Raw genomic sequence first — 24593 nt, forward strand, 5'->3', positions numbered from 1 at the left:
GTAGGATATATGACCTGTCTGTGTGTCTGTTCCATAATGTGGTAGGATATATGACCTGTCTGTGTGTCTGTTCCATAATGTGGTAGGATATATGACCCTGCTGTGCGTCTGTGTGTTCCATAATGTGGTAGGACATATGAACTGTCTGTGTGTCTGTTCAATAATGTCGTAGGATATATGACCTGTCTGTGTGTCTGTTCCATAATATGGTAGGATAGATGACCCTGCTGTGTGTCTGTTCCATAATGTGGTAGGATATATGACATGTCTGTGTTTTCCGTAATGTGGTAAGATATATGGCCATGCTGTGGGTCTGTTCTATACTGTGGTAGGATATATGACCTGTCTGTGTGTTCCATAAAGTGGTAGGATATTTCACCATGCTATGTGTCTGTTCTATAATGTGGTAGGATATATGACCTGTCTGTGTGTCTGTTCCATAATGTGGTATGATATATGACCCCTCTGTGTGTCTGTTCCATAATGTGGTAGGATATATGACCTGTGTGTGTCTGTTCCATAATGTGTTAGGATATATGAACTGTGTGTCTGTTCCATAATGTGGTAGGATATATGACCCTACTGTGTGCCTGTGTGTTCCATAATGTGGTAGGATATATGACCCCACTGTGTGTCTGTCCCATAATGTAGTAGGATATATGAACTGTGTGTCTGTTCCATAATGTGGTAGGATATATGACCTGTCTGTGTGTCTGTTCCATAATGTGGTAGGATAAATGACCCCACTGTGTGTCTGTGTGTTCCATAATGTGGTAGGATGTTTGACCCTGCTGTGTGTCTGTGTGTTCCATAATGTGGCAGGATGTATGACCCTGCTGTGTGTCTGTGAGTTCAATAATGTGGTAGGATATATGAACTGTCTGTGGGTTCCATAATGTGGTAGGATATGTGACCTGTCTGTGGGTTCCATAATGTGGTTGGATATATGACCCTGCTGTGTGTCTGTTCCATAATGTGGTAGGATATATGACCTGTCTGTGTTTTCCATAATGTGGTAGGATATATGACCTGTCTGTGTGTCTGTTCCATAATGTGGTAGGATACATGAACTGTCTGTGTGTCTGTTGCATAATGTGGTAGGATATATGACCCTGCTGCTGTTTCTGTGTGTTCCATAATGTGGTAGGATATATGAACTGTCTGTGTGTCTGTGTGTTCCATAATGTGGTAGGATATATGACCCTGCTGTGTTTCTGTTCCATAATGTGGTAGGATATATGACCCTGCTGCTGTTTCTGTGTGTTCCATAATGTGGTAGGATATATGAACTCTCTGTGTGTCTGTTCCATAATGTGGTAGGATATATGACCTGTCTGTGTGTCTGTTCCATAATGTGGTAGAATATATGACCCTGCTGTGTGTCTGTTCCATAATGTGGTAGGATAGATGAACTGTCTGTGTGTCTGTGGGTTCCATAATGTGGTAGGATATATGACCTGTCTGTGTGTCTGTTCCATAATGTGGTAGGATATATGACCCTGCTGTGTGTCTGTTCCATAATGTGGTAGGATATATGACCCTGCTGTGTGTCTGTTCCATAATGTGGTAGGATATATGACCTGTCTGTGTGTCTGTTCCATAATGTGGTAGGATACATGAACTGTCTGTGTGTCTGTTCCATAATGTGGTAGGATATATGACCCTGCTGTGTGTCTGTTCCATAATGTGGTAGGATATATGAACTGTCTGTGTGTCTGTTCCACAATGTGGTAGGATATATGACCTGTCTGTGTGTCTGGTCCATAATGTGGTAGGATATATGACCTGTCTGTGTGTCTGTTCCATAATGTGGTAGGATATATGACCTGTCTGTGTGTCTGTTCCATAATATGGTAGGATCGATGACCCTGCTGTGTGTCTGTTCCATAATGTGGTAGGATATATGGCCATGCTGTGTGTCTGTTCCATACTGTGGTAGGATATATGACCTGTCTGTGTGTTCCATAATGTGGTAGGATATATGACCATGCTGTGTGTCTGTTCCATAATGTGGTAGGATATATGACCCTGCTGTGTGTCTGTGTGTTCCATAATGTGGTAGTATATATGACCCTGCTGTGTGTCTGTTCCATAATGTGGTATGATATATGACCCCTCTGTGTGTCTGTTCCATAATGTGGTAGGATATATGAACTGTCTGTGGGTTCAATAATGTGGTAGGATATATGACCCTGCTGTGTGTCTGTTCCATAATGTGGTAGGATATATGACCCTACCGTGTGTCTGTGTGTTCCATAATGTGGTAGGATATATGACCCCACTGTGTGTCTGTCCCATAATGTAGTAGGATATGAACTGTGTGTCTGTTCCATAATGTGGTAGGATAAATGAGCTGTCTGTGTTTCTGTTCCATAATGTGGTAGGATATATGACCCCACTGTGTGTCTGTGTGTTTCATAATGTGGTAGGATGTATGACCCTGCTGTGTGTCTGTGTGTTCCATAATGTGGTAGGATGTATGAGCCTGCTGTGTGTCTGTGGGTTCAATAATGTGGTAGGATATATGAACTGTCTGTGGGTTCCATAATGTGGTAGGATATATGACCTGTCTGTGGGTTCCATAATTTAAAAAAACATTTATTTCACCTTTATTTAACCAGGTAGGCAAGTTGAGAACAAGTTCTCATTTACAATTGCGACCTGGCCAAGATAAAGCAAAGCAGTTCGACACATACAACGACACAGAGTTACACATGGAGTAAAACAAACATACAGTCAATAATACAGTATAAACAAGTCTATATACGATGTGAGCAAATGAGGTGAGATAAGGGAGGTAAAGGCAAAAAGGCCATGGTGGCAAAGTAAATACAATATAGCAAGTAAAACACTGGAATGGTAGATTTGCAATGGGAGAATGTGCAAAGTAGAAATAAAAATAATGGGGTGCAAAAGGAGCAAAATAAATAAATAAACTAAATACAGTAGGGAAAGAGGTAGTTGTTAGGGCTAAATTATAGGTGGACTATGTACAGGTGCAGTAATCTGTGAGCTGCTCTGACAGTTGGTGCTTAAAGCTAGTGAGGGAGATTTCCAGTTTCAGAGATTTTTGTAGTTCGTTCCAGTCATTGGCAGCAGAGAACTGGAAGGAGAGGCGGCCAAAGAAATAATTGGTTTTGGGGGTGACTAGAGAGATATACCTGCTGGAGCGTGTGCTACAGGTGGGAGATGCAATGGTGACCAGCGAGCTGAGATAAGGGGGCACTTTACCTAGCAGGGTCTTGTAGATGACATGGAGCCAGTGGGTTTGGCGACGAGTATGAAGCGAGGGCCAGCCAACGAGAGCGTACAGGTCGCAATGGTGGGTAGTATATGGGGCTTTGGTGACAAAACAGATTGCACTGTGATAGACTGCATCCAATTTGTTGAGTAGGGTATTGGAGGCTATTTTGTAAATGACATCGCCAAAGTCGAGGATTGGTAGGATGGTCAGTTTTACAAGGGTATGTTTGGCAGCATGAGTGAAGGATGCTTTGTTGCGAAATAGGAAGCCAATTCTAGATTTAACTTTGGATTGGAGATGTTTGATATGGGTCTGGAAGGAGAGTTTACAGTCTAACCAGACACCTAAGTATTTGTAGTTGTCCACGTATTCTAAGTCAGAGCCGTCCAGAGTAGTAATGTTGGACAGGCGGGTAGGTACAGGTAGCGATCGGTTGAAGAGCATGCATTTAGTTTTACTTGTATTTAAGAGCAATTGGAGGCCACGGAAGGAGAGTTGTATGGCATTGAAGCTTGCCTGGAGGGTTGTTAACACAGTGTCCAAAGAAGGGCCAGAAGTATACAGAATGGTGTCGTCTGCATAGAGGTGGATCAGAGACTCACCAGCAGCAAAAGCGACCTCATTGATGTATACAGAGAAGAGAGTCGGTCCAAGAATTGAACCCTGTGGCACCCCCATAGAGACTGCCAGAGGTCCGGACAACAGACCCTCCGATTTGACACACTGAACTCTATCAGAGAAGTAGTTGGTGAACCAGGCGAGGCAATCATTTGAGAAACCAAGGCTGTCGAGTCTGCCGATGAGGATGTGGTGATTGACAGAGTCGAAAGCCTTGGCCAGATCAATGAATACGGCTGCACAGTAATGTTTCTTATCGATGGCGGTTAAGATATAATTTAGGACCTTGAGCGTGTCTGAGGTGCACCCATGACCAGCTCTGAAACCAGATTGCATAGCAGAGAAGGTATGGTGAGATTCGAAATGGTCGGTAATCTGTTTGTTGACTTGGCTTTCGAAGACCTTAGAAAGGCATGGTAGGATAGATATAGGTCTGTAGCAGTTTGCGTCAAGAGTGTCACCCCCTTTGAAGAGGGGGATGACCGCAGCTGCTTTCCAATCTTTGGGAATCTCAGACGACACGAAAGAGAGGTTGAACAGGCTAGTAATAGGGGTGGCAACACTTTTGGCAGATACTTTTAGAAAGAAAGGGTCCAGATTGTCTAGCCCGGCTGATTTGTAGGGGTCCAGATTTTGCAGCTCATTCAGAACATCAGCTGAGCAGATTTGGGAGAAGGAGAAATGGGGAAGGCTTGGGCGAGTTGTTGTGGGGGGTGCAGTGCTGTTGACCGGGGTAGGAGTAGCCAGGTGGAAAGCATGGCCAGCCGTAGAAAAATGCTTATTGAAATTCTCAATTATGGTGGATTTATCAGTGGTGACAGTGTTTCCTATCTTCAGTGCAGTGGGCAGCTGGGAGGAGGTGTTCTTATTCTCCATGGACTTTACAGTGTCCCAGAACTTTTTTGAGTTAGTGTTGCAGGAAGCAAATTTCTGCTTGAAAAAGCTAGCCTTGGCTTTTCTAATGTGGTAGGATAGATTCACTGTCTGTGGGTTCCATAATGTGGTAGGATATATGACCCTGCTGTGTGTCTGTTCTATAATGTGGTAGGATATATGACCCTGCTGTGTGTCTGTTCCATAATGTTGTAGGATATATGACCCTGCTGTGTGTCTATTCCATACTGTGGTAGGATATATGACCCTGCTGTGTGTGTGTTCCATAATGTGGTAGGATATATGAACTGTCTGTGTGTCTGTGGGTTCCATAATGTGGTAGGATATATGACCCTGCTGTGTGTCTGTGTGTTCCATAATGTGGTAGGATATATGAACTGTCTGTGGGTTCCATAATGTGGTAGGATATATGACCCTGCTGTGTGTCTGTTCCATAATGTGGTAGGATATATGAACTGTGTGTGGGTTCCATAATGTGGTAGGATATATGACCCTGCTGTGTGTCTGTGGGTTCAATAATGTGGTAGGATTTATGAACTGTCTGTGTGCCTGTTCCATAATGTGGTAGGATGTATGACCGTGCTGTGTGTTCCATAATGTGGTAGGATATATGACCCTGCTGCGTGTCTGTTCCATAATGTGGTAGGATATATGACCCTGCTGTGTGCCTGTTCCATAATGTGGTAGGATATATAACCCTGCTGTGTGTCTGGTCCATAATGTGTTAGGATATATGAACTGTCTGTGGGTTCAATAATGTGGTAGGATATATGACCCTGCTGTGTGTCTGTGTGTTCCATAATGTGGTAGGATATATGACCTCTCTGTGTGTCTGTTCCATAATGTGGTAGGATATATGACCCTACTGTGTGTCTGTGTGTTCCATAATGTGGTAGGATGTATGACCCTGCTGTGTGTCTGTGGGTTCAATAATGTGTTAGGATATATGACCTGTCTGTGGGTTCCATAATGTGGTAGGATATATGACCCTGCTGTGTGTCTGTTCCATAATGTGGTAGGATATATGACCCTGCTGTGTGTGTGTTCCATAATGTGGTAGGATATATGAACTGTCTGTGTGTCTGTGGGTTCCATAATGTGGTAGGATATATGACCCTGCTGTGTGTTCCATAATGTGGTAGGATATATGATCCTGCTGTGTGTCTGTGTGTTCCATAATGTGGTAGGATATATGACCCTGCTGTGTGTCTGTGTGTTCCATAATGTGGTAGGATATATGACCCTGCTGTGTGTCTGTTCCATAATGTGGTAGGATAAATGAACTGTCTATGGGTTCCATAATGTGGTAGGATATATGACCCTGCTGTGTGTCTGGTCCATAATGTGGTAGGATAAATGAACTGTCTGTGGGTTCCATAATGTGGTAGGATATATGACCCTGCTGTGTGTCTGTGGGTTCAATAATGTGGTAGGATTTATGAACTATGTGTGCCTGTTCCATAATGTGGTAGGATGTATGACCCTGCTGTGTGTCTGTTCCATAATGTGGTAGGATATATGACCCTGCTGTGTGTCTGTGGGTTCAATAATGTGGTAGGATTTATGAACTGTCTGTGTGCCTGTTCCATAATGTGGTAGGATGTATGACCCTGCTGTGTGTCTGTTCCATAATGTGGTAGGATATATGAACTGTCTGTCTGTTCCATAATCTGGTAGGATATATGACCCTGCTGTGTGTCTGTTCCATAATGTGGTAGGATATATGACCCTGCTGTGTGCATGTTCCATAATGTGGTAGGATATATGACCCTGCTGTGTGTCTGGTCCATAATGTGGTAGGATATATGACCCCACTGGGTGTCTGTTCCATAATGTGGTAGGATTTCTGACCTGTCTGTGTGTCTGTTCCATAATGTGGTAGGATATATGACCCTGCTGTGTGTCTGTTCCATAATGTGGTAGGATATATGACCTGTCTGTGTGTCTGTTCCATAATGTGGTAGGATATATGACCTGTCTGTGTGTCTGTTCCATAATGTGGTAGGATATATGAACTGTCTGTGTGTCTGTTCCATAATATGGTAGGATATATGACCTGTCTGTGTGTCTGTTCCATAATGTGGTAGGATATATTAACTGTCTTTGTGTTCCATAATGTGGTAGGATATATGATCCTGCTGTGTGTCTGTTCCATAATATGGTAGGATATATGACCTGTTTGTGTGTCTGTTCCATAATGTGGTAGGATATATGACCCTGCTGTGTGTCTGTTCCATAATATGGTAGGATATATGTCCTGTCTGTGTGTCTGTTCCATAATGTGGCAGGATAGATGAACTGTCTGTCTGTTCCATAATCTGGTAGGATATATGACCCTGCTGTGTGTCTGTTCCATAATGTGGTAGGATATATGACCCTGCTGTGTGCATGTTCCATAATGTGGTAGGATATATGACCCTGCTGTGTGTCTGGTCCATAATGTGGTAGGATATATGACCCCACTGGGTGTCTGTTCCATAATGTGGTAGGATTTCTGACCTGTCTGTGTGTCTGTTCCATAATGTGGTAGGATATATGACCCTGCTGTGTGTCTGTTCCATAATGTGGTAGGATATATGACCTGTCTGTGTGTCTGTTCCATAATGTGGTAGGATATATGACCTGTCTGTGTGTCTGTTCCATAATGTGGTAGGATATATGAACTGTCTGTGTGTCTGTTCCATAATATGGTAGGATATATGACCTGTCTGTGTGTCTGTTCCATAATGTGGTAGGATATATTAACTGTCTTTGTGTTCCATAATGTGGTAGGATATATGATCCTGCTGTGTGTCTGTTCCATAATATGGTAGGATATATGACCTGTTTGTGTGTCTGTTCCATAATGTGGTAGGATATATGACCCTGCTGTGTGTCTGTTCCATAATATGGTAGGATATATGTCCTGTCTGTGTGTCTGTTCCATAATGTGGCAGGATAGATGACCCTGCTGTGTTTGACTGAGTGTGTGTTTTGGATAATGTGATATTAGATGTTGTGTGTAACTGAGTATTTGTATAGCACAATATGGTGTGTATATTGGATAATGTGATGTGTATACTAGGTGTCTATGATGTGTGTGTATTGGATAATGATATGTGTATACTAGGTGTCTATGATGTGTTTGTCTGCAGGAACATGGAGTGGCTGCAGGGTGCCCACAGCTGTCAGCGAGTCGTCGTCCATACACAGTGATGCCCTGTTCGACCCGGGGCCTGGTACTCCTGATCTGGGTCTGGACCGGAACATGTCTCTGGGCTCTACAGGTCTGGGTCGGAAAATCTCCCTGGGCTCTACAGGTCCTGGTCTGGGTCAGAACATCTCTCTGGGCTCTACAGGTCCTGGTCTGGGTCGGAACATCTCTCTGGGCTCTACAGGTCCTGGTCTGGGTCAGAACATCTCTCTGGGCTCTACAGGTCCTGGTCGGAACATCTCTCTGGGCTCTACAGGTCCTGGTCTGGGTCAGAACATCTCTCTGGGCTCTACAGGTCCTGGTCGGAACATCTCTCTGGGCTCTACAGGTCCTGGTCTGGACCGGAACACCTCTCTGGGCTTTACGGGTCCTGGTCTGGACATCTCTCTGGGCTCTACAGGTCCTGGTCTAGGTCGGAACATCTATCTGGGCTCTACAGGTCCTGGTCTGGGTCGGAACATCTCCCTGGGCTCTACAGGTCCTGGTCTAGGTCGGAACATCTATCTGGGCTCTACAGGTCCTGGTCTGGGTCGGGACATCTCCCTGGGCTCTACAGGTCCTGGTCTGGGTCGGAACATCTCCCTGGGCTCTACAGGTCCTGGTCTGGGTCGGGACATAGACTCCCTAAAGGAGCTGACACATACAGTATGGACATGATTTAGGAGCAGTGCTTGACTTGGACAGAAAAAAAGTTGTCAGATGTGTGTGTGTTTTAAATCAACAATATCGATGTTTGTCCAATCAGATGATTTCAGTGGAACAGTTTGAACGGTCTTATTATGCTGAATACCTTTCTGACTACCGTGTTGGAGAAACATTAAAACGAAATAGCTCAACTATAAAGCGTTTTCATTTGACAGTGTTAAAGGCGTTCGAGCCTGTCAGGTGTGTTGATACTTGGAACGTTTCTACGGTTACGCGCTCAGGGAAGGAACATGGCAAGCGCTGTCATGTATGAAAAATGAACACGTACAAGAGGCGTGGATACATACTTTTAATGAAGAATAAACACCAACAAGAGGCGTGGATACCTACTGCTCATTATTTAAAGGTCGTAGTATTTTTCGGTCTCATTGTAATGTAAAACAACAATTATTAATATGCGTTCTTCGTGCATGACAGTGCTTTCCACTTTAATTCCCTGAGCGCGTCGCCGTAGAAACCATCAGTATCACCTCACCTGTGAGCCCGGTTGTTCCCACTGGTTCCTCGTTACCGTAATTTATCAGGGAGCATCGACCAATCAACCCACCTGGGTGAACATGAGTTGAGCGTGTGCCAAACTTCCGAGGACGCGCGCAGTCAGAATCAACAGACGGATGAATCGACGGAACCTGTAGCTCAGACTCATAGCCCAATTAATTCACGGGGAGCTCCAGGTAGACTATAGTTTGATAGGTATCTAGATGAAACATGTGTGTAGGCCATAGCCTACTAATCTTGAGTCCCCTGCCAAGTGAGAGGCGCGTCGCTTTGCTCCCCCAAATTGACGGATTATCGAGATGCGCGTGCTGATAATGATGAGTTCTGCGCGTACAGCTGCTGCTACTATTCCGTTATTATTCTCCTCCCGGTCTAACGACACCGTTCCTTTATTCTCCTGTCTGTGTTTGTAGCGCTACAGAATGCATCAATACGCCAGCCAAGACAAGATTCCTGTAAGTAACTCCGCAAACGGTTGACTTCCTGCTAACTGTTGATTCTGCTCCTGCGTTTGTTTGTTATGACATGCCAAATCCTTTCCCAGTACGTACGTATGTGAACTGAAAACATGTTTTTGTTATAGAGTATTCTATGTCGCCTGGCTGGTTATTACTGTAGAGATTGTCCTCCATTTATGCTGTCAAGGAGAACCTCTCACCTAAAAGGTCTTGCTGAATTATTTAACCCTACATTACCAGACTTGATATAACCTCATCAGTGGTCTCCAACCCTGGTCCTGTGGAGATACAGGGTGGTCATCAGTGGTCTCCCACCCTGGTCCTGTGGAGATACAGGGTGGTCAACAGTGGTCTCCAACCCTGGTCCTGTATAGTTACAGGGTGGTCAACAGTGGTCTCCAACCCTGGTCCTGGGTATAGATACAGTGTGGTCTCGAACCCTGGTCCTGAATAGATACAGGGTGGTCATCAGTGGTCTCCAACCCTGGTCCTGTGGAGATACAGTGTGGTCTCCAACCCAGGTCCTGTGGAGATACAGGGTGGTCATCAGTGGTCTCCAACCCTGGTCCTGTATAGATACAGGGCGGTCTCCAACCCTGGTCCTGTATAGATACAGGGTGGTCATCAGTGGTCTCCAACCCTGGTCCTGTATAGTTACAGGGTGGTCATCAGTGGTCTCCAACCTTGGTCCTGTATAGTTACAGGGTGGTCATCAGTGGTCTCCAACCCTGGTCCTGTATAGTTACAGGGTGGTCTCCAACCCTGGTCCTGTATAGATACATGGTGGTCTCCAACCCTGGTCCTGTATAGATACAGGGTGGTCTCCAACCCTGGTCCTGTATAGATACAGGGTGGTCTCCAACCCTGGTCCTATATAGATACAGGGTGGTCTCCAACCCTGGTCCTGTATAGATACAGGGCGGTCTCCAACCCAGGTCCTGTATAGTTACAGGGTAGTCATCAGTGGTCTCCAACCTTGGTCCTGTGGAGATACAGGGTGGTCTCCAACCCAGGTCCTGTGGAGATACAGGGTGGTCATCAGTGGTCTCCAACCCTGGTCCTGTATAGATACAGGGTGGTCTCCAACCCTAGTCCTGTATAGATACAGGGTGGTCTCCAACCCTGGTCCTGTGGAGATACAGGGTGGTCATCAGTGGTCTCCAACCATGGTCCTGTATAGATACAGCGTGGTCATCAGTGGTCTCCAACCCTGGTCCTGTATAGATACAGGGTGGTCATCAGTGGCCTCCAACCCTGGTCCTGTATAGTTACAGGGTGGTCTCCAACCCTGGTCCTGTATAGATACAGGGTGGTCTCCAATCATGGTCCTGTATAGATGCAGGGTGGTCTCCAACCCTGGTCCTGTATAGATACAGGGTGGTCTCCAACCCTGGTCCTGTATAGATACAGGGTGGTCGCCAACCCTGGTCCTGTATAGATACAGGGTGGTCATCAGTGGTCGCCAACCCTGGTCCTGTATAGTCACAGAGTGGTCATCAGTGGTCTCCAACCCTGGTCCTGTATAGATACAGGGTGGTCTCCAACCCTGGTCCTGTATAGATACAGGGTGGTCATCAGTGTTCTCCAACCCTGGTCCTGTATAGATAAGGGTGGTCTCCAACCCTGGTCCTGTATATATACAGGGTGGTCTTCAACCCTGGTCCTGTGGAGATACAGGGTGGTATAGATACAGGGTGGTCTCCAACCCTGGTCCTGTGGAGATACAGGGTGGTCATCAGTGGTCTCCAACCATGGTCCTGTATAGATACAGGGTGGTCATCAGTGGTCTCCAACCCTGGTCCTGTATAGATAAGGGTGGTCTCCAACCCTGGTCCTGTATATATACAGGGTGGTCTTCAACCCTGGTCCTGTGGAGATACAGGGTGGTATAGATACAGGGTGGTCTCCAACCCTGGTCCTGTGGAGATACAGGGTGGTCATCAGTGGTCTCCAACCCTGGTCCTGTATATATACAGGGTGGTCTTCAACCCTGGTCCTGTGGAGATACAGGGTGGTATAGATACAGGGTGGTCTCCAACCCTGGTCCTGTGGAGATACAGGGTGGTCATCAGTGGTCTCCAACCATGGTCCTGTATAGATACAGGGTGGTCATCAGTGGTCTCCAACCATGGTCCTGTATAGGTACAGGGTGGTCATCAGTGTTCTCCAACCCTGGTCCTGTATAGATAAGGGTGGTCTCCAACCCTGGTCCTGTATATATATAGGGTGGTCTTCAACCCTGGTCCTGTGGAGATACAGGGTGGTATAGATACAGGGTGGTCTCCAACCCTGGTCCTGTGGAGATACAGGGTGGTCATCAGTGGTCTCCAACCCTGGTCCTGTATAGATACAGGGTGGTCATCAGTGGCCTCCAACTCTGGTCCTGTATAGATACAGGGTGGTCTCCAACCCTGGTCCTGTATAGATACAGGGTGGTCTCCAACCCTGGTCCTGTATAGTTACAGGGTGGTCTCCAACCCTGGTCCTGTATAGATGCAGGGTGGTCATCAGTGGTCTCCAACCCTGGTCCTGTGGAGATACAGGGTGGTCCTCAGTGGTCTCCAACCCTGGTCCTGTATAGCTACAGGGTGGTCTCCAACCCTGGTCCTGTGCAGGGGGTGCAGGCTTTAGTTCCAGCCCAGCACTAACACCTGATTGCACAAGTCAAGGTGATGATGAGTTGATTTGTTGAATCATGTGTGTGTGTGTATTCAGATAGAAATAGATTATGTAGAATAAGGTGTCAGGTGTATGTACAGTACCAGTCAGAAGTTTGGACACACCTCCTCATTCCAGGGTTTTTCTTTATTTTTTTAAACGTTTTTCTACATTGTAGATTAACAGTGAAGACAAAAACCATGAAATAACACACATGGAATCATGTAGTAGCCAAACGAGTGTTAAACAATTCAACATATATTTGAGATTCTTCGAAGTAGCCACCCTTTGCCGTGATGACAGCTTTGCACACTCTTGGCATTCTCTCAACCAGCTTCATGGGGTAGTCACCTGGAATGCATTTCAATTAACAGGTGTGCCTTCTTAAAAGTTAAGGTGTTTGAGCCAGTCAGTTGTGTTGTGACAAGGTAGAGGTGGTATACAGAAGATAGCCCTATTTGGTTAAATACCAAGTCCATATTATGGCATGAACAGCTCAAATAAGCAAAGTGAAATGACAGTCCATCATTACTTTAAGGCATGAAGGTCAGTTAATCCGGAACATTTCAGGAACATTGAACTTTTCTTCAAGTGCAGTGGCAAAATCCATCAAGCGCTATGATGAAACTGCCTCTCATGAGGACCGCCACAGGAAAGGAAGACCCAGAGTTACCTCTGCTGCAAAGGTTAAGTTCATTAGAGTTAACTGCACTCAGATTGCAGTTCAGAGGAGACTGTGAGACTGATACTTATTTCACCTTTATTTAACCAGGTAGGCTAGTTGAGAACAAGTTCTCATTTACAACTGCGACCTCATTTCCAACATGGCTACCACAGCTTTCTGCAGGGATACGCCATCCCATCTGATTTGGGCTTAGTCCCACTATCATTTGTTTTCCACAGGACGATGACCCAAAACACACCTCCAGGCTGTGGAAGGGCTATTTGATCGAAAAGCAGAGGTGTGAGTGCTGCATCAGATGACCTGGCCTCCACAATCACCTGACCTCAACCCAATTCAGATGGTTTGGGATGAGTTGGACCGCAGAGTGAAGGAAAAGCAGCCAACAAGTGCTCAGCGTATGTGGGAACTCCTTCAAGACTGTTGGAAAAGCATTCCAGGTGAAGCTGGTTGAGAGAAGGCCTAGAATGTGCATGGCAAAGGGTGGCTACTTTGAAGAATTAGGTGGCTACTTTGAAGAATTAAAATATTTAGTTTTGAACACTTGTTTTGGTTACTACATGATTCCAGATGTGTTATTTCATAGTTTCGATGTCTTTACCATTATTCTACAATGTAGAAAATATAAAACATAAAGAAATCCTCTTGAATGAGTAGGTGTCAACATTTGACTGGTACTGTACAACTTCTGCATGTTTCAATAAAGTTGACCTGCTATTCACCCTCCTCAGAACCAGGTGTGTTCATCTCTGTTTTATATTTGTGTTGTTGTTGTTGTTGAATTGAGCTACTTCTGCCCTACTGAACAGTGACTGACCAGTCCCCTGTCTGCCTCCTCTCCTCCAGGGAGGGGGTGTTAGTTACTGACCAGTCCCCTCTCCTCTCCTCCAGGGAGGGGGTGTTAGTTACTGACCAGTCCCCTCTCCTCTCCTCCAGGGAGGGGGTGTTAGTTACTGACCAGTCCCCTCTCCTCTCCTCCAGGGAGGGGGTGTTAGTTACTGACCAGTCCCCTCTCCTCTCCTCCAGGTTAGGGTGTTAGTTACTGACCAGTCTCCTCTCCTCCAGGGAGGGGGTTTTAGTTACTGACCAGTCCCCTGTCTGTCTCCTCTCCTCCAGGGAGGGGGTGTTGGACTAGCAGGTTAGGGTGTTAGTTACTGACCAGTCCCCTCTCCTCTCCTCCAGGGAGGGGGTGTTAGTTACTGACCAGTCCCCTCTCCTCTCCTCCAGGGAGGGGGTGTTAGTTACTGACCAGTCCCCTGTCTGTCTCCTCTCCTCCAGGGAGGGGGTGTTGGACTAGCAGGTTAGGGTGTTAGTTACTGACCAGTCCCCTCTCCTCTCCTCCAGGGAGGGGGTTTTAGTTACTGACCAGTCCCCTCTCCTCCAGGGAGGGGGCGTTGGACTAGCAGGTTAGGGTGTTAGTTACTGACCAGTCCCCTCTCCTCTCCTCCAGGGAGGGGGTGTTAGTTACTGACCAGTCCCCTCTCCTCTCCTCCAGGGAGGGGGTGTTGGACTAGCAGGTTAGGGTGTTAGTTACTGACCAGTCCCCTCTCCTCTCCTCCAGGGAGGGGGTGTTAGTTACTAACCAGTCCCCTCTCCTCTCCTCCAGGTTAGGGTGTTAGTTACTGACCAGTCCCCTCTCCTCCAGGGAGGGGGTGTTAGTTACTGACCAGTCCCCTCTCCTCCAGGGAGGGGGTGTTAGTTACTGACCAGTCCCCTCTCCTCCAGGGAGGGGGTGTTAGTTACTGACCAGTCCCCTGTCTGTCTCCTCTCCTCCAGGGAGGGGGTGTTAGTTACTGACCAGTCCCCTCTCCTCTCCTCCAGGGAGGGGGTGTTAGTTACTGACCAGTCCCCTCTCCACCAGGGAGGGGGTGTTAGTTACTGACCAGTCCCCTCTCCTCCAGGGAGGGGGTGTTAGTTACTGACCAGTCCCCTCTCCTCTCTTCCAGGGTGGGGGTGTTGGGCTAGCGGCCCCCCAGGATGGCCAAAGTTCTTGTCAGTTCTTCTCAGATGGTCGGAGGAAGGTGGACTATGTTCTGGTGTTCTACCAACGCAAACAGATCTCTGTGAGGGGTGGCGACCGGCTGCACCGTCTCTCCGCCCCTCCACACCCTCCTCATCGCCTCTCTGTCATCTCCAATGGTAGCTCCCCCCTCTCCGGCCCTGTGGGGGGTGTAGGGCAGGGGGGTTTGGGATGTGCAGCCGGGCAGCGGAGTGCGGGGGACGGGGAGGTGTGTGTGGACCTGGCGGTGGAGGTGGAATTAGAGGCGGACCCAGCTGAAGGAGAGATGGTGCTGATCAGGGAGGAGTTTGAGGCCAGGCTACTGGAGGCGGGGCTTGAGATGGAGAGAGACACCGAGGTGAGAGACCAACCGGTCTGTGTGTGTGTGTGTGCGCTCTGTGGTTGCTGGTCTGGTGTTATTTCTGGTGAAATGTATCATTATCGCTGCAGTTTAAAAAATAACAAAGTAATTAACAAACCAATTTGTAATATTTAACATTGCTCACCTAATGAAAAGTAAGGGGAATTTGACCCTAAATATATTTTCACTTGTATTTCTAGTCCATCCACCATGCATGCGGTCTGGAAATATCGTCATTTAGTGTACGTTTGCATCATAGTTAAAGAAACACCCGTCTTTCAAAAAGTTGCATTGCCGTCACCATATGAGACTCTGCTCTTCCGCCCTGCTCTTCTAGCCCAGTGATTCTCAGAAAGCAGCAGACGTTAACTGACTCTACCTCTCGTGTTGTTCAACCAAGCAGCAGACGTTAACTGACTCTACCTCTCGTGTTGTTCAACCAAGCAGCAGACGTTAACTGACTCTACCTCTCGTGTTGTTCAACCAAGCAGCAGACGTTAACTGACTACCTCTCGGGTTGTTCAACCAAGCAGCAGACGTTAACTGACTCTACCTCTCGCGTTGTTCAACCAAGCAGCAGACGTTTTAACTGACTCTAGCTCTCGGGCTGTTCAACCAAGCAGCAGACGTTAACTGACTCTACCTCTCGCGTTGTTCAACCAAGCAGCAGACGTTAACTGACTCTACCTCTCGCGCTGTTCAACCAAGCAGCAGACGTTAACTGACTCTACCTCTCGCGTTGTTCAACCAAGCAGCAGACGTTAACTGACTCTACCTCTCGCGTTGTTCAACCAAGCAGCAGACGTTAACTGACTCTACCTCTCGCGTTGTTCAACCAAGCAGCAGACGTTTTAACTGACTACCTCTCGGGTTGTTCAACCAAGCAGCAGACGTTAACTGACTCTACCTCTCGTGTTGTTCAACCAAGCAGCAGACGTTAACTGACTACCTCTCGTGTTGTTCAACCAAGCAGCAGACGTTAACTGACTCTACCTCTCGTGTTGTTCAACCAAGCAGCAGACGTTAACTGACTCTACCTCTCGCGCTGTTCAACCAAGCAGCAGACGTTAACTGACTCTACCTCTCGCGTTGTTCAACCAAGCAGCAGACGTTAACTGACTCTACCTCTCGCGTTGTTCAACCAAGCAGCAGACGTTAACTGACTCTACCTCTCGCGTTGTTCAACCAAGCAGCAGACGTTAACTGACTCTACCTCTCGCGTTGTTCAACCAAGCAGCAGACGTTAACTGACTCTACCTCTCGGGCTGTTCAACCAAGCAGCAGACGTTAACTGACTCTACCTCTCGTGTTGTTCAACCAAGCAGCAGACGTTAACTGACTCTACCTCTCGTGTTGTTCAACCAAGCAGCAGACGTTAACTGACTACCTCTTGTGTTGTTCAACCAAGCAGCAGATGTTAACTGACTCTACCTCTCGTGTTGTTCAACCAAGCAGCAGACGTTAACTGACTCTACCTCTCGCGCTGTTCAACCAAGCAGCAGACGTTAACTGACTCTACCTCTCGCGTTGTTCAACCAAGCAGCAGACGTTTTAACTGACTCTACCTCTCGCGTTGTTCAACCCAAAGGTGGGCGTGTAGTCCCAATAATCTTCTGTGACCAATGTTTACTAGAGCCCTGCACGGGCATGTATTTTAACCCTGATGCCTACCCATACCCGCAACTTTCAGACCCCACCCTACCCAGGCCCAGTTGCGCTGCCTGAAACCCAAAATTAGAAATTACTTATTCCCTTAGTAAAGCCATTAGTTGCTCCACTCTGTGTGTCACCCTCACTCTGCATGCGCTCTGCTCATGGTGGCTCTGTGGGGCTCACAGCATTGTACGAGAACTTCAGTTGCTTGGCAATTTCTCGCATGGAATAGCCTTCATTTCTCAGAACAAGAATAGACCAACGAGTTTCAGAAGAAAGTTCTTTGTTTCTGGACATTTTGAGCCTGTAATCGAACCCACAAATGCTGATGCTCCAAATACTAGTCTAAAGAAGGCCAGCTTTATTGCTTCTTTAATCAGAACAACAGTTTTCAGCTGTGATAACATAATTGCAAAAGGGTTTTCTAATGATCAATTAGCCTTTTTTAAAATGATACACTTGGATGAGCTAACACAACGTGCCATTGGAACACAGGAGTGATGGTTGCTGATAATGGGCCTCTGTAGATATTCCATATATCTACATAGGCGTCCATTTTGCTTTGTCATTGTGGTGTATTCTGTGTAGATCGCTGAGAAAAGGATACATCTATTTTTCTATTCAGCTGTAGGAGCTGGGTTCTACAGTATGAACCCCTGCTGTCTCTGGCTCCACACCCACCCGGCCATCTAGATGTGTGAAAGTTAGTGTATAAGCTAATGATCCATCTATGACATTCCTTGTGTAAACTCAAATAGTGTATTACCATACCATTTTTTGTATGTTCTCTATAGTTACTGGTATGTACTTGAAAATGTATCAATTGACCAATATTGTCCAGTATTTGTTTTATTATTTGACCTTTAGTTAATTAGGCAAGTCAGTTAAGAACAAATTCTTATTTTCAATGATGGCCTGGGAACAGTGGGTTAACTGCTTTGTTCAGGGGCAGAACGACAGGTTTTTACCTTGTCGGCTCGGGGATTCGATCTTGCAACCTTTCAGTTACTAGGCCAACGCTCTAACCACTGGGCTATCTGCCACCCTGTCCAGCATTGCGATACTTCACTGGATCAATCTGGAACTTTGCACACAGACTGCTATATTATATTATGGCCTTTCTCTTGCATTAAATAATAATAATAATAATAATAATAATAATTTGAAAACACTTTAAAATGATATTTTACCAGATCTAATGTGCTATATTCTCCTACATTAATTTCACATTTCCACAAACTTCAAAGTGTTTCCTTTCAAATGGTGTCAAGAGTATGCCTGTCCTTGCTTGAGGGCCTGAGCTACAGGCAGTTAGATTTGGGTATGTCATTTTAGGTGAAAACAAAGGGTTCGATCCTTGAGGATTTATGACATGAAGGGTCAGTCAATCCGGATAATTTCAAGAACTTTGAACATTCCTTCAAGTGCAGTCGCAAAAACCATCAAGCGCTATGATGAAACTGGCTCTCATGAGGAGCACCACAGGAAAGGAAGACCGTGATTTACCTCCGCTACAGAGGATAAGTTCATTAGAGATACCAGCCTTAGAATTTGCAGCCCAAATAAATACTTCAGAGAGTTCAAGTAACAGACACATCTCAACATCAACTGTTCAGAGGAGACTGTGTGAATCAGGCCCTCATGGTCGAATTACTGCAAAGAAACCACTACTAAAGGACACCAATAAGAAGAAGAAACCACTACTAAAGGACACCAATAAGAAGAAGAAACCACTACTAAAGGACACCAATAAGAAGAAGAAACCACTACTAAAGGACACCAATAAGAAGAAGAAACCACTACTAAAGGACACCAATAAGAAGAAGAAACCACTACTAAAGGACACCAATAAGAAGAAGAAACCACTACTAAAGGACACCAATAAGAAGAAGAAACCACTACTAAAGGACACCAATAAGAAGAAGAAACCACTACTAAAGGACACCAATAAGAAGAAGAAACCACTACTAAAGGACACCAATAAGAAGAAGAAACCACTACTAAAGGACACCAATAAGAAGAAGAAGAAACCACTACTAAAGGACACCAATAAGAAGAAGAAACCACTACTAAAGGACACCAATAATAAGAAGAGACCACTACTAAAGGACACCAATAAGAAGAAGAGACCACTACTAAAGGACACCAATAAGAAGAAGAAACCACTACTAAAGGACACCAATAAGAAGAAGAAACCACTACTAAAGGACACCAATAATAAGAAGAAACCACTACTAAAGGACACCAATAAGAAGAAGAGACCACTACTAAAGGACACCAATAAGAAGAAGAAACCACTACTAAAGGACACCAATAAGAAGAAGAAACCACTACTAAAGGACACCAATAAGAAGAAGAGACTTTGGCCAAGAAACATGAAATCTGTCCTTTTTTGTCCGAGTCCAAATTTGAGATTTTTGGTTACAACCGCCGTGTCTTTGTGAGACGAAGAGTAGGTGAACGGAGGATCTCCACATGTGTGGTTCCTACCGTGACGCATGGAGGAGGTGTGGGGGTGCTTTGCTGGTGACACTGTGATTTTATTTTTTTGAATTCAAGACACACTTAACCAGCATGGCTACCACAGCATTCTGCAGCGATACGTCATCCCATGGGTTTGCGCTTAGTCCGACTATCATTTGTTTTTCAACAGTACAACGACCCCAAACACACCTCCAGGCTGTGGAAGGGCTATTTGACCAAGGAGAGTGATGGAGTGCTGCATCAGATGACCTGGCTCCCACAATCACCCGACCTCAACCCAATTGAGATGGTTTGGGATGAGTTGGACCGCAGAGTGAAAAACAGCCAACAAATGCTTAGCATATGTGGGAACTCCTTCTATACATTCCAGGTGACGATCTCATGAAGCTGGTTGAGAGAAGGCCAATAGTGTGCAACGCTGTCAAGGCAGGGTGGCTAATTAGAACCTAAAATATATTTCGATTTGTTTATCAATGTGTTATTTCATAGTTTTTATGTGTTCACTATTATTTTATAATGTAGAAATAGTAAACTAAAGAAAAACCCTGGAATGAGTAGGTGTGTCCAAACTGTTGACTGGTATTGTGTGTATATATTTAATACAGAATGGCTAAAAAATAAGTGAGACTTGAAAAATTCTCCAATGGATTTTGATAATTTGCTGTTAAAGTGGAGGACCGTTTCCTATTTCCTAGTTGCTCCAAAGCTCAGGTGGCCAAGTGTCGGCAATGGAGACGAGCTGTTGGTTCAGCCAAAGATGATCTATTATACTGCTCAGTCGCCACTCGCAAAGAGGAACAACTGTGTTTGTGATGAATTAACAACACCATACTGGAGAGTGGTAACATTGAAATAAAACCAGAAAAGGAATTTAGACTGAAGTATTAGCACGTCATCTCATAGAGAAAACACACGGCATTTAAAATATCAGAAGTTTACAACTTCAACCACAAATATAGAATACTTTGACTAAAATGACGACTTGACTTAAATCATTGTGCAATATTATGGGTAAGCTATGGATATCGTCTTTCCGCTGAAAATAAGTGGATTTCCACTCTAGCGGGCGTTTTAAGTCAATTTAAATGGGGATTATACAACCTGTATTTCTTGACAAACCTACTTTATCAAATAATTGATGGGGCAGGGTTGGGAGGTGGTGGGAGGGTTTGCAATCCTACCTGACTGTTGGTTCCCACCACCTGTCCTCCTCCTGGTATTAAACTATGGTTCCTACCTGTTGGTTACTGTCCTCTCCCCCAGGTCAGGGTCTACGGGCCCAGCTTCACGAGACTCCATGTCCCCTGGCAGGTCCTGAGCAGAGAGGCAGAGTTCCTCAAGATCAAAGTCCCCACTAAGAAGGTGAGACCTCCACCACTTTACAGCCGTGTGTGTGTGTGTGTGTGTGTGTGTGTAATCCTATGGATGGCTCCTCCCCTAACATAAACAGGGGGTTAATCTCGGTGTTGCCCTGCACCTTTTTTAAATGTATTTTTTAACTCATCCGTTGTTGTTGCCTTGTTTATAGAAGTTTAACAGTCTTTAATGTTGCATCAGATTGCCCAGCTACAGTAGAGTCACATGAAGACACGGTGGGATTGTTCTCCTACTTGGATTACATTTGCTGGTACCTGAAACATTATGTGAATCAAACACACTACAGCAGAGACTTGTCTTTTACAATGTAACAACTCACATTGGGGAAAATGGACCAAAGGGGACATACTTCATTGGAACGCCGACTGCGAGCCAGGTCTAATCGCCCAACATCAGTGCCCGACCTCACTAATACTGTTGTGGCTGAATGGAAGCAAGTCCCCGCAGCAATGTTCCAACATCTAGTGGAAAGCCTTCCCAGAAGAGTGGAGGCTGTTATAGCAGCAAAGAGGGGACCTACTCCATATTAAATCCCATGATTTTGCAATGAGATTTTGGATGAGATCACCATGCGCAATGCTAAGCTTTGGCTGGAGTGCCATTTTGGAATGAGCTGTACAACGAGCAGGTGTCCACATACACTACTTGACCAAAAGTATGTGGACACCTGCTCGTTGTACAGCTCATTCCAAAATGGCACTCCAGCCAAAGCTTAGCATTGCGCATGGTGATCTTAGACTTGTGTGCGGCTGCTCAGCCATGGAAACCCATTTCATGAAGATCCCGACTGACAGAAATTAAATGCATTCAATTGTCTTTTTCCCCATCAATCTACATACGATACCCCATAATGACAAAACAAAAACAGGTTTTTAGAATTTTTTTGCACATAAAAAAAAAAGCTGAAATAACACACTTACATACAGTTTCAGACCCTATAGTTAGTACTTTGTTGAAGCACCTTTGGCAGCGATTACAGCCTGTAGTCTTCTTGGGTACAAGCTTGACTCTCCTGTATTTGGGGAGTTTCTCCCATTCCTCTCTTCAGAGCAATCAAATATATTTACATAGCTCTTCTTACATCAGCTGATGTCACAAAGTGCTGCACAGAAACCCAGCATAAATCCCCAAAAGGCAAGCAATGCAGGCTGTGCCGGGTTGAGATTATAACTGAACACGGCCAAGATGTTCAAATGTTCATAGATGACCAGCAGGGTCAAATAATAATAATCACAGTGGTTGTAGGTCAGCACTTCAGGAGAAAATGTCAGTTGGCTTTTTATAGCCGATCATTCAGAGTATCTCTACCGCTCCTACTGTCTCGAGAGAGTTGAAAACACCAGGTCTGGGACAGGTTCTCTCCAGCTCTGTCAGGCTGGATGGGGAGCGTCGCTGCACAGCTATATTCAGGTCTCTTCAGAGATGTTCGATCGGGTTCAAAACCGGTCTCAGGCTGGGCCACTCAAGGACAGTCGGAGACTCGTCCCGAAGCCACTCCTGAGTTGTCTTGGCTGTGTGCTTAGGGTCATTGTCCTGTTGGAAGGTGAACCTTCGCCCCAGTCAGGTCCTGAGCGCTCTGGTTTTCATCAAGGATCTCTGTACTTTGCTCCATTCATCTTTGCCTTGATCATGACTAGTCTCCCAATCCCTGCTGCCAAAAAATATCCCCTCAGCCTGATACTGCCACCACCATGCTTCACCGTAGGGATGGTGTCAGGTTTCCTCCAGACGTAACGCTTGGCATTCAGGCCAAGGAGTTAAATCTTGGTTTCATCAGACCAGGGAATCTTGTTTCTCATGGTCTGAGAGTCTTTCTTTAGTTCCCTTTTGGCAAACTCCAAGGGGGTGTCATGTGCCTTTTACTGAGGAGTGGCTTCCGTTTGCCCACTCTACCATAAAGTCCTGATTGGTGGAGTGTTGCAGAGATGGTTGTCCTTCTGGAAGGTTCTCCCATCTCCACAGAGGACCTGTCACTGACGATTGATATTTTGGTCACCTCGCTGACCAAGGTCCTTCTTCCACGATTGCTCAGTTTGGCTGGCCGGCCAGCCCTAGGAAGATTCTTGACATTATGGGGTATTCTGTGTAGATTGCGGAGTTACATTTATTTATTTAATCCATTTTGGAAAAAGGCTGTAACGTAACAAAATGTAGGAAAGTCAAGGGGTCTGAACTTTCTGAAGAAACTGTATATAGAGGTACTATCACTGCTCCCGTTCCACCTCCCTGATGTGGAGGTACTGTCACTGCTCCCGTTCCACCTCCCCTGATGTGGAGGTACTGTCACTGCTCCCGTTCCACCTCCCCTGATGTGGAGGTACTGTCACTGCTCCCGTTCCACCTCCCCTGATGTGGAGGTACTGTCACTGCTCCCGTTCCACCTCCCCTGATGTGGAGGTACCGTCACTGCTCCCGTTCCACCTCCCCTGATGTGGAGGTACCGTCACTGCTCCCGTTCCACCTCCCCTGATGCGGAGGTCACTGCTCCCGTTCCACCTCCCCTGATGCGGAGGTCACTGCTCCCGTTCCACCTCCCCTGATGCGGAACGGGAGCATACTGATTGAACGCATTCTGTCCAGTGGAGGCTGCTGAGGGGAGGATGGCTCATAATAATGGATGGATGAGCTTAATGCCTTTTTATGCTCGCTTTGAGGCAAGCCACACTGAAATATGCACAAGAGCACCAGCTGTTCTGGTTGACTGTTATAACGCTCTTGGTATCCAATGTGAGTAAGACCTTTTAAACAGGTCATCATTCACAAAGCCGCGGGGCCAGACGGATTACCAGGACGTTGATTTAAAGCATATGCTGACCAACTGGTAAGTGTCTTCACTGACATTTTCAACCTCTCCCTGACCGAGTCTGTAATACCTACATGTTGCAAGCAGACCACCATAGTCCATGTGCCCAAGGAAGCGAAGGTAACCTGCCTAATTGATTACCGCCCCGTAGTCCAGCAGGTGGTAAGATTAGGCAACAACACTGTCACACTGATCCTCAACACTGATCCTCAACACTGAGGCCCCTCAGGGTGTGTCCTTAGTCCCCTCCACGACTGCGTGGCCAAACACGACTCCAACACCATCATTTAGTTTGCTGACGACACAACAGTGGTAGGTCTGATCACGGACAACGATGAGACAGCCTATAGGGAGGAGGTCAGAGACCTGGTAGTGTGGTGCCAGGACAACAACCTCTCCCTCAATATGACCAGGACAAAGGAGCTGATCATGGACTACAGGAAAAGGCGGGCCAAACAGTCGGGCCGAACAGGCCCCCATTAACATCGACGGGGCTGTAGTGGAGTGGGTCGAGATTTTCAAGTTCATTGGTGTCCACATCACCAAGGTAGTCGTGAAGAGGGCACGACACATCCTTTTTCCCCTCAGGAGACTGAAAAGATTTGGCATGGGTCCCCAGATACTCAAAAGGTTCTACAGCTGCACCATCGAGAGCATCCTGACCGGTTGCATCACCACCTGGTATGGCAACTGCTCGGCATCTGACTGTAAGGCGCTACAGAGGGTAGTGCGTACAGCCCAGTACATCACTGGGGCCAAGCTTCCTGCCATCCAGGACCTATATACTAGGCGGTGCCAGAGGAAGGCCCAAAAAATTGCCAAAGACTCTAGCCACCCTATTCATAGGCCGTTCTCTCTGCTACTGCACCGCAAGTGGTACCGGAGCACCAAGTCTAGGACCAAAAGGCTCCTTAACAGCTTCTACCTCCAAGCCATCAGACTGCTGAACAGCTTCTACCTCCAAGC

General features: G+C 46.2%; 1 protein-coding gene across 1 annotated transcript in view; it reads left to right on the forward strand.

Annotated features, from left to right (window-relative positions):
* The first annotated feature begins 9528 nt into the window (after positions 1 to 9528).
* Positions 9529 to 24593, forward strand: part of LOC139393656 (anoctamin-1-like) — a 113481-nt gene continuing 98416 nt past the window's right edge. Inside the window, exons 1-3 of the mRNA XM_071141996.1 lie at positions 9529 to 9607; positions 14897 to 15307; positions 20711 to 20809. Of these exons, the coding sequence (XP_070998097.1) occupies positions 9575 to 9607; positions 14897 to 15307; positions 20711 to 20809 (543 nt within the window). The 5' untranslated portion in view covers positions 9529 to 9574. The remainder of the gene's footprint in view (positions 9608 to 14896; positions 15308 to 20710; positions 20810 to 24593) is intronic.

Source organism: Oncorhynchus clarkii, unplaced genomic scaffold (genome assembly GCF_045791955.1).
Source record: "Oncorhynchus clarkii lewisi isolate Uvic-CL-2024 unplaced genomic scaffold, UVic_Ocla_1.0 unplaced_contig_4357_pilon_pilon, whole genome shotgun sequence".
Classification (NCBI taxonomy): Eukaryota; Metazoa; Chordata; class Actinopteri; order Salmoniformes; family Salmonidae; genus Oncorhynchus; species Oncorhynchus clarkii.